General features: G+C 40.7%; 2 protein-coding genes across 2 annotated transcripts in view; both read right to left on the minus strand.

Annotated features, from left to right (window-relative positions):
* Positions 1–3,006: 3,006 nt before the first annotated feature.
* pfdn5 (prefoldin 5) lies at positions 3,007–5,105 on the minus strand. Its single transcript, XM_008320016.3, has 6 exons — positions 4,964–5,105; positions 4,202–4,304; positions 4,072–4,103; positions 3,860–3,934; positions 3,650–3,755; positions 3,007–3,290 (listed from the first exon to the last, which is right to left on the minus strand). Exons 1-6 carry the CDS (start codon positions 5,027–5,029, stop codon positions 3,205–3,207), a joined length of 468 nt encoding a protein of 155 aa, XP_008318238.1. The 5' UTR covers positions 5,030–5,105; the 3' UTR covers positions 3,007–3,204.
* A 264-nt stretch (positions 5,106–5,369) lies between these two features.
* espl1 (extra spindle pole bodies like 1, separase) overlaps positions 5,370–10,140 on the minus strand; it is a 12,129-nt gene continuing 7,358 nt past the window's right edge. Inside the window, exons 20-32 of the mRNA XM_025060049.1 lie at positions 9,600–10,043; positions 9,241–9,363; positions 8,917–9,130; positions 8,612–8,817; positions 8,199–8,326; positions 7,974–8,096; positions 7,719–7,868; positions 7,469–7,636; positions 7,271–7,375; positions 7,053–7,168; positions 6,878–6,961; positions 6,309–6,473; positions 5,370–6,200 (exon numbers count right to left, since the gene is read on the minus strand). Of these exons, the coding sequence (XP_024915817.1) occupies positions 5,999–6,200; positions 6,309–6,473; positions 6,878–6,961; positions 7,053–7,168; positions 7,271–7,375; positions 7,469–7,636; positions 7,719–7,868; positions 7,974–8,096; positions 8,199–8,326; positions 8,612–8,817; positions 8,917–9,130; positions 9,241–9,363; positions 9,600–10,043 (2,228 nt within the window). The 3' untranslated portion in view covers positions 5,370–5,998. The remainder of the gene's footprint in view (positions 6,201–6,308; positions 6,474–6,877; positions 6,962–7,052; positions 7,169–7,270; positions 7,376–7,468; positions 7,637–7,718; positions 7,869–7,973; positions 8,097–8,198; positions 8,327–8,611; positions 8,818–8,916; positions 9,131–9,240; positions 9,364–9,599; positions 10,044–10,140) is intronic.

Consider the following 10,140-nt stretch of genomic DNA (forward strand, 5'->3'; position numbering starts at 1 on the left):
GGGGTGGGCAGGGCCCTCCTGCCACACTTTAGCGTTGGGGTTCAGACCAGCTCCCTTTGTGGTCACCTGTGTGACAGAGAACACGCTGTATGTCATTAACCATTCTGTAATGTACATATATAATATAAACATATATAACAAGGGTTAAAATAGATTATTGTTTATGTTGATCTACGCTGTATGTCATTAACCATTCTGTAACGTACATATATAATATAAACATATATAATAAGGGTTAAAATAGATTATGTTGATCAGAACTTCAAATAACACATTCTAGTTGTGTCGTTATTAAATACAAGTTGGAAATCCTAGTCACGTCATGTGACAACACTTATTTGCAGCTACTTTGTCGAATAACCTTTAATGTGAAGTACATGATAAACAAACCCAGAAACCATATTTGACTTGGCCTTAAACAACAGCCACAGAAGTCAGGTTAAACAAGGACACATGCCTCGGAGGAAAAAGTAGCCTGTAGCAACAGCTAATGACACACAGCTGTCGCCAACCTGACCTCTGGTTCACACACTGTGGCCTCAGCCTCTCAAGGTTAAACACGCGACTAAGACGTATTCACCATCAAGTTATAGACAAACGAGCAAATGAGTTATCATAAACTAATAACCGACCAATCCATACTCAGAACAGTTTCCCAACTCACACAGGGAACTGGGTTTAGTTAACACACACACACCAGTAATCCAGCCTCTACCTGGTTAAGAACACTCCACACACTCTGACCACTATTCTGGTCAGAACACACCTTTGACTTGTACTCACTCAGCCAGCACAAACAAAGCCTCATCTCTAACTCATAATCACACAGTCACAGTCAGTCAACATCACGTCACAACTCTCGATTTAATCCAATTAAAGTGACAGTGTTTGTCGTTCGGAAATCCCATGCATACTATACCTTTCACCTAACACCAAAGTAACGTTGACATACCACGAAAAACAGGGTTATACCTTACTGGAGCCAGATACTAGTCTTCCTTACAGCTACTTGCCTCAACAGACACAAAACACACGCAGTGAACCCCGTGAAATGTCATTGGCTTCTCCCCTCAGCTTAGCTCCGCCCATCAGACGGTCACATGTGTCCATACATGGCGCTGGTCCGCCCGTGAGCTGCGGCTTGATTTCAACAATACACTTTAAACCTGTCAGCCGTTGCGGAATTTCAAGCGTGTTTCATTCATTCGACCGTGCAATCCGCCACGCAAGTCTGTGGGCTGCGGTAAACTATCAGAATATAACACATCTAATCTAATCTGAGTGCTGTTCTGCCCTGGGCTGTGGAGCCGCGGGAGCGCTTTAACCTGGAGTATCAGGAAGAATGAGAGAGAGAGCACATGGCGCAGGCGTGCCCGTGCCAATTATAACATGCTCTATAATCTGAACAAGACTTCGCCTCTAATCCTTCTTAACGTTTTAAACAGAGGAGACAACGCGAAGATAATGAGGTGATTTATTGTTAATTGATTAAACAACCGTCGACTATGAGTCTTTTTCAAAGTTATTGTGACCGTCTGGTCACTGCAGTGACCTTTGAAAAGCCGTTTAGCATCCGTGCGGTAACGGTTAGCTTTCATTAAACGCCGATCACGTGCGGCCGTTTAAACGAAATAAAGTTTAATTACACACATGTGCTGTTATCGGGAACATGTTAGAATTGTCCAAAAGTACATCGTGTTCTCTGACGTGGGGCCACGTTAGCTTTGTTTGTTTGACGTGACTATCTACCATATGGACACGAGCGACACCAGAAACACTCGCCTTTAGCTGAATTAGCCCGAGTGAACCTGGCAGACCAGTAATAACCGGCTTCAATTATGTGCCAAACACGGTGACAGCGACGCTTGTTTGACTTCATAACATAAAAACCACACAATTAATGAGTTGCAACTAACGTGGGGCGGTTTGCTTAAGGAAACTCAAGAGTTGAACGTTAAGAAAGCCGTTACACAGTGAAGCTACGAGACAAACGGACATCAGGACGCAAACAGGTTGTCGCATGTTTGTCCAGGCCCCGACCTCACCATGTTGCTCTGGTCCTGTGTCCTCTTCCGTTCCAACAGACTTTACGATGTTTTAAAGGTGTTGTTTTGTGGGAAATGTTCGTTGGTTTATCTTTATTTTTAGGGAAGTTGACCGTCGTCCGTCAGTTTAACTTTGGTCTCCCCGGCAACTGCTGGTAACGTACGTCTGAAGCTATCGCTCAATCCAACGTGCTCTCGTCCAACGGTGCAAACCGGCAGATCTCAACTTAAAAAAAAAATCCTGCACTTTAGGACAAAATCACAAGATCATTTTCAAGTTGTAGAGTAAACGGCGCCGTTATTCTTTAATTTTTCATCCTACGGGTTGGCTTCGAGGGTCCGTACAGTCCGCATGTGACAGTTACGTCCTCTTTCTCTGTGTTACCGTTCTGTTCCGTACAGAAGCTGCGCTGCTGCTGCTGCTGCTGCTCCCCGCCTCACCGCCAACAGCTGCGCAAACTGCGTAAGAGGCAAACGCTCGCTGTGTTTGTGCGTAAGGTCAACGAAACGTCTCCCTTGTTATCTGCAACTAGGTGTGGCGTTAATGGAGCTGTTCACAGCTCACATCGCCGACGAGACAATATACTTTTAATAATACAAATAAAAATTAAATAGACAGACAAAATTAACTACTAAAATTTGAACTAGGAGCCGTTAGACCATAATAGAAATGGAAACAGACACAAACGGCAAAATATTACACCTCTGTTGAGACAAAGCACCACACCAATTGAAGTCGTCTCTAAAGACGTCAGACTAAAGTATTGCAATGTTTGCAATATTTAATTATTTATTAAAGTCCGTCATGACGGTGTTAACAAAACATTCAAGTGTAACCTGTAACAGTTACTGTTCTGTTAATACACAATACAAAATATGAGTATTGAAAATATTAGGCAGCTTCAAATAAAAAAAGTGCATGATTAGAAATGTTTATAGAAATTTAGCTTGACAACAAATAAACAAATAACAAAATGTTTATTGGTTGCACAGTGATTTTATTATTCAAAGCCAGTTACATTTGTTGACCATGACGCACTACAAATATTTTTACTTTATTACAGTAGCATATCAATTGTGACCCTAATATTAATGAAAGGCATTTTACTGTCCAACAATAATGAGTTCCTGAACATTGACTTAAACATAATTATGCTCATTAAGCCTTGGTTGTTCCAACATTCTGTGATGACTGTTGGCTCTGTTGATGCTGTTGAATCTTCATATTCATTACTTCAATCACGGCTGCAAGAAAAAAAAAAGGCAAATTAACTCAGCATGGCTGTTGAATTCTTTAGAGCATTGTGGGTAAATGCTGCTCTAGTATATCCAAACAAATTTCCTGTATTCTGCTCCAAAATTAGCCCTGCATCCCCTCAGTTTTACATTAGTGTGTGTAGCAAAAGAAATAGAGTCACAAGGTTTGGTGGTTGTATATACAGTATGTAAAATACTGTACTAAAATACTAAAAAGATAAAACTATAGTAAGAGCAAAAAAATATCATTTTTCTCATGAGGACCAGGAATCTAATATGTGTTATTTGGTTTCAAATCATTTGAGGTCCTAACTAGTCAGATGTTTGCAAAAGTGTATCTGGTTTACCTTGCTTCATTGCATGTTTTTCTTGGAGGGCCGGCTGAATTTTCTCTATTTGCTTTGTGAGGAAATCAATTTTGCGCTTGAAGAAAGCTTCCGAGTCTTTCACTTTCTACAGACAGAGAAAAACAAACACACACAAAAAAATTACAAAACCTGTTCTACAACATTCAAAGAGATGGAAAGCATTTGATAACATCCAAAGAATTGTTTTACCTTTTCAACATAATAACCAGTCCCAACATCCACTAAGACATGTTCCACATCATTTAATGTTCCAGGGACATACATCTGAGAAAAAAACACGTCAAGGACAAACATACACTGTATAACAAAAATAAACAAAATGTTCATTGTGCATTTTCCCAGCCTGGGATCAATAAAGTACATCTCTCTATCTATCTTTAAATTAAAAACTAAAAGGATACAGAGCTGGTGAGAGGCACCAACACTTCTTTACCTGCACAAAAGAGAGAAAAACATTAAACAGAAATAATCTAATCTGAAATAAAAAAGACAGTCCAGAGACACAGAGTTAATAAAACATTTTTTACTCACCTTTATTCTTAACATTTAATACGCTCAAACTATCTTTTGCATCAACAAACTTGGTCTGTGCCACTTTGAGCTGACCAATCGAAGATGTCAAAAACTCAACCTCCTGCAAAACATTATAATTAGAAAAAAATTACTTAAGAATACTTAACCTGTAAACAAAATAATCACAACAATGCAAGCATGAAATGGCAAAAAAATTACTTAAGAATACTTAACCTAACAAAATAATCAGAAAAATGCAAGCATGAAATGGAAGCTACTGTTCATAAAATAAGATGAATGATATGAAAGAAATTAAGGTTTGTACTCCATAATCTAAATGATCTGAATAAATTTGTCAAGTCAAAGGTTAAAAATACATAACAGCTTATATCGACAGATCGATAACGAAACAAACCATAAATGGGAAATCAGTTGTACTCGCGTTGTAGATGTTACTGTTGTGATTAGGGAAATTAATAGGGCATCTTTAATTCATATTTTGTCATAAATATAAAGTGTGTAACACATATCTTCAATTACAAATTAATGCTATCTGACAACTGTCATTAAGATAACGTACACATACGTAAATAGCAAGCAATACAGTGAACTATACCGCAGAGCACACTGTTATTCAAAAGACGTTTTAAATGCTAGCTTCAGGGAAGGTGCTAATTAGCCTCACCACATTGCTGTTATTTTCTATTAGCTTTTACACTCGTGCAGCCGATGTCCAAAAACACAACATATACTACGACGGAACAACTATTTTGTAAATACCTGATCTAACTGGGTCTTCAGTCCTTCTAACTGAGGCAGGGAGAGGTCTGTAAGATTCACCGCCATGTTGGAAGCGTGATGCCAGATGAGGACCGCTGTGGGATTCTACTTCCGGGTTAAAGACATTCAGCAGTATTTAATAACGTCCTCTTGTGGTTGAGACGATATCTCGTTTTTTCCCCATATACCATATAAAAGAATAATAGCGTTCGTTGAAAGTGAAAGGTAATTTATGTATTTTTGGCAAATTATTTATAATAATAGTAATAATAAAATATGCTCTTTATTGAGTATTTGGGGAACAGAAAATGTACAGGTTCATTTTTGAGGGTTGGTGTCATGTGTGTTTAGGTTGGGGAACAGAAAATGTACAGGTTCATATTTGAAGGTTGGTGTTATGTGTGTTTAGTGTGTCTTACATTTGTTCCAAATGTAAGACATTTTTCAAAACATTTTAAATGAAATTACATTTGCAAAACAGGTTAAATCACAAACATCAGGGAAACTTACTGGAAGTAAACTGGGTTAAATTTTGCCTATTTATTGCCATGACCAAAGATTGTGCATTTAAGGTAGTGTGACCTTATCAAAACAAAAGTCATAAACCTGCAATAACAATGTAGCAGAAACACAAAATATATCAGAACACTAGTGATGAACTAGCGATTGAAGACAATGTGAGACGTTCAGAGGTCAGAAATATATAATGTTTATTAAACTCTATACTTTACCTGTAAAATGTACATATGTTTGTACAATTAAGTTTGATAAAAAGTACAGTCCATTAAATTTTTATCTTTAAAAATTAAAAGCAGTCAAATTTGACTAAAAGTCCAAAATAATTTACTACACTCTGCATCATATTATATCCACAACAGTCATAAAATGTGTGTAAGAATACATTTAATAATTAAATCAAAACACATTAGATTGTTGAACTATAAAATGATGCATCAGTCAAGTTCAAAACGTTAAAAAAAAATTACAAAAAAAAAAAGCCATGAATTTTGAAAGACAAAACACTTCCTTGGTCGTCTACTGCAGGTGGACAGGGAGGCCGTAGACCACAGGTGCAGCTCCTATCAGGTGTTTCAGATGTGTGGCCTGACGTGACTGGCTCATGTACTGCAGCAGGGAGGCCCCGGAGCCAGCAGATAACCACGACTCCAGCAAGGCTTTGGTGAAACGATCGATGTCCCGATCTGTCACGTCCCATAGGTTTCCTAAAATAAAAGGGCTGAAGAAGGAAAAAAAAACCCTCAGTAAATAAACTCTACACAAGTTGGGAGTTTTTTGTTATTCGTATTGAAAGTAGTTAAAAATCAACTTCACATTGATATCTTACCAGCCTGCTATCAGGTAGCTGAGGATGATTCCTTGACCTTCTTGGTTGCCTCGCACTGCCAGAGCGGCACTGCTGCAGCCGAAGAGCAGAGAAGCCGCTCTCATCTGCTGCTTCAGGATCATCTGACTGTCCAAGAACCGAGATCCTGCTCCGTGACCAACGTAACTGCATGAATAAAGTTGAAAGATTATGAACTTAAACTGAAAACAACACAGACAGGCCACAGGCAGTCGGACGAGCTTTTTCTCATCAGTTACAATTCTCTATTGTAAAAGTAAAAATAATCAGACAAAATAGGCCACAGGCAGTCGGACGAGCTTTTTCCTCATCAGTTACAATTCTCTATCGTAAAAGTAAAATAATCAGACAAAATATTTGACATCTTCCCACGTGACGACATACATGGAACTGTCCTGAATGTGTTTTGAATTGAAGCATATTATTCTGAATGATGTACAAACGTCTGTTCACTTACTGGAATGGAAATCTTTACAACTCTAGATTTTTTTCCACATTAAATAACACCTTTAACTCCCATCTTTCAGGAGGTTTAAAGTCTTTACACTCACATGTAGAGATCCTTGGTTGCCACAGCTTCTTCTAGCTGACGAGAGTCAGGAGCCACACCACACACACCCTCCCAGTCAGGTCTACTGTAAAACAAGTGGTGATTAAAAAAAAGATACATGTACAGTTAATGGGTTAAAAAAAATCTGTGTGTTAAAGTTGGACCATTATTCTTACCTGCAAAACCATTCTTTGAATTGATCCCGAGAGTGGCCCAAATTAGCATCAGGGTCCAGCACATAAAATACTTTTTTGGTATCAACACCGTGCTTCAAGATGGAGTGAGAGTCAGTCTGGAGGAGAATAATAAAGTCAGGAGTATAAGTATCCACGAGTAAACAAAGGATATAACTCTAATCTGCAGCAGATTAATATTTATAGGTGACTGATCCGACCTCCTTCTGAACGCTCAGTCCCATCAGTGAGTGGAGGGAAGGCATCCGACTGACGGAGTGAGACCTCAAAATGGAGACGCTCTCCCACGGCAACCTCTGGAGATACTGCAAACAAAACGGAGCAGGAAGAATTTACACCTCAACGTTCACCAGAACCACGGATTTGACCACACCTGGAGGTGTTTGACCATTAACAACCTTGTCCAGGATGAGAACCACATGACCGCGGGGCTGCTCTATCTTGGACAGTCCAGACACAGCTGAACAGAGGAGCTGGTCACACTCCTCGTCCCAGTGTGGAGAAACCCCGAGACTGAATCTCTGCACGTCTTCCTGGGAGAGCGCAGGAAATGCAGACAGAACAGCCTGGAACAAAGGTCACAAGGTCACCGTCTGTGACTTCAAACCATGGTATGATGTTATCGAGTCTATAAGACCGTGTTCAAACCTTTAACATCTCTTCACTACACGTCAGTCCTCGTGAAGACAACCCTCTGCTCAGATGCTGAGTCTGTCTGGACAGCTGTGGATCTGGAGACGACGGCAGAAGAAAACTCTTCCAGCATCCGAGCATTTCCTCCATTACCGTCAACAGGTGCTGTTCAGTGTCAACAACAGAAAGGTTTTTTGAACGATAGTTTGAACAACATGATACACAGTGGAAAAAAAACAGTTCCCAGCACTGCCTTTTCAAACGACTTACCTCAACTCTAGAGTCTAACGTCCTCCGTCCCTCCCACCACTTGGCCTTTTCAGTCACACAGCTCACAGCCTTCTGTTGCACCAGGATACTGTCCAGCTCCTGCACCAGCCAACTGACTGGACGCTGCACAGCACAGAGACAACATCAGTATTATTCTCTTATTTCTGTCAAATTGAACTGTAACAGTATCAGTAAGGAAAGGTGAAGTGCACAGTAAACCATCACCTGCATCTTAGACGTGGGGATGTGAACAGTAACTGGGTCAGATCCTTTCTCGAGACGTGACAGTAAGATGCTGTCGCCCATTTCTCCAGGTTTCAGTCCAAACACAGACATCATACAGACAGTTACTCCTGTTCAACAGAAAAACGTCATCAAGTTAAAGGGGTGTATGCTGTGGTTGTAGCACAGTCCAGCAGAGGGCTCTCCAGACACGACTTCACAGATTCTGTTCTTTTCCTACTTCTGTCAACATGAAAAATAACTAAGAATACAGGCTACATAGTCAAACTGGTAAAAACAAGTAGCTTATAATCTGTGTAAAAATCACTAATCTCACGTCAAATATTTCTCCTGTATCTATAAACTCCGGTTTCAGTGTAATGATATTTAACACATGACAATAAAATCAGCGTTACCTGAGGGCAGGTGTTGAAGCTGCTCCTGAAACTCTTGGCAGTGACTTTGGGGGAACGACGAGGAGTCGGCGTGGGGGAAGGAGAAGACGTTTTCTAACAGCGTGAGCCTTTGTTCAGCTGAAGACTTAGACTCAGTGGAACTCAGATCTTTCAGACTCAGGGCGTTCATCTTGTCTGACAGTTCACCGGAGGACTTCCTCAGTTTTCTAAGAGAACAAGAAAAGAGTCACTCATTATATTATAGTCAGTAAAAAAAAGTATGAATAAAAGAGAAACCTTTTCCTCCCAGTCCTAGCTCTGCTTACTTGAGACAGTTGGCCAGGTGCCTGATGGTGCGATGGCGGCTCGTGACGCCCAGCGACTGAGCGTGTAGCATCGTTGTAGCAACCGGGTCCTTCTGTCCCAGAGCCAAAGCCAGGAGAGAACTCAGGGTAGGAAAAATGTTGGGATTAGGAAAGTGCTGCAGGGTCAGCCAGGCAGAACGGAGCAACACCTGAACCTCCTCCAGGGAGAGATGTTCTGAGGAGAAGGAAGTGACAGAACACAGTGGATGAGCAGCTGCTCTGACCGTTCAGTAAAACAACAGCAACTGTGGAGTGAAGATGAAGGCTCCCTGTACAGACACTGACCTGTTCTGGTGTCCAAATCAGAAAGTTGGGTATGTGGACCTTCAGTCACATGACCTTTGGTCTTCAGCTCAGTAAAGCCATCTTTATCCAGGCCACACACATCTCGACGCAATATTTCCAGATCTAAATCCACAAAAACAGATGAAGTCAGAGGTTGATCTAAATCCACAAAAACAGATGAAGTTTGAGGTTTAATGTTTAAAAAACATTTTTTGTTTTCTGTTCCAAAAAAATAAGTTGTCATATTAAAGAATGTTGATTTATCTCCATTAATCATAATTAATCGTTTGCACAATTAATAATTTTTACATTTAAACATCGTGACTGTTTGACGGCCCAATTAAAACGATTGTAATTACTTGAGGCAGGGCTGTCATCAAAGTCGTTATCTGACGTTCTGAGCTCTTCGATGGTGATGTCGAGAACGCCCTTTGACTCCTCCTCCTCCTCGATGGCCCTCATTTTGTCCGGTTCTTCTAACGTCTCCATGTCTTTCTGGGGCGCCTCCTTCCTGCTCCTTCCTCTCCTCGTGGAGACCGGCTGACAGGCGTCGTCCTCCGAGGACGTGGACGGAGCCACTGCGGTGCTTTTTTTGCCCTTGGTCTGTCTCTTGGGCAGTTGTTTCTCAGCGGGTAAATCTGGGACCGCACTAGCAACCTTCGCCGTTCTTCTCGTAGCCGGCCTTTTTTGAGGGATGTCTTTGGTTTCAGCAGCCTCAGAGTCGCTCTCATCACTGAACTCAACCTGCATCAGAAATAATGCATAATGAAAATTATATTTTCCTGGAGTATAAGTCACACTTTTTTTTCAACCTTAGCCTGGACTCATATATTAAAATATATAATTTTAGGTTTGTTATTTTCACACTAGCAGCCGCTAGAGGGCACTCTAGGCTTGTGT

Source organism: Cynoglossus semilaevis, chromosome 11 (assembly GCF_000523025.1).
Source record: "Cynoglossus semilaevis isolate Cse_v1.0 chromosome 11, Cse_v1.0, whole genome shotgun sequence".
NCBI lineage: Eukaryota > Metazoa > Chordata > Actinopteri > Pleuronectiformes > Cynoglossidae > Cynoglossus > Cynoglossus semilaevis.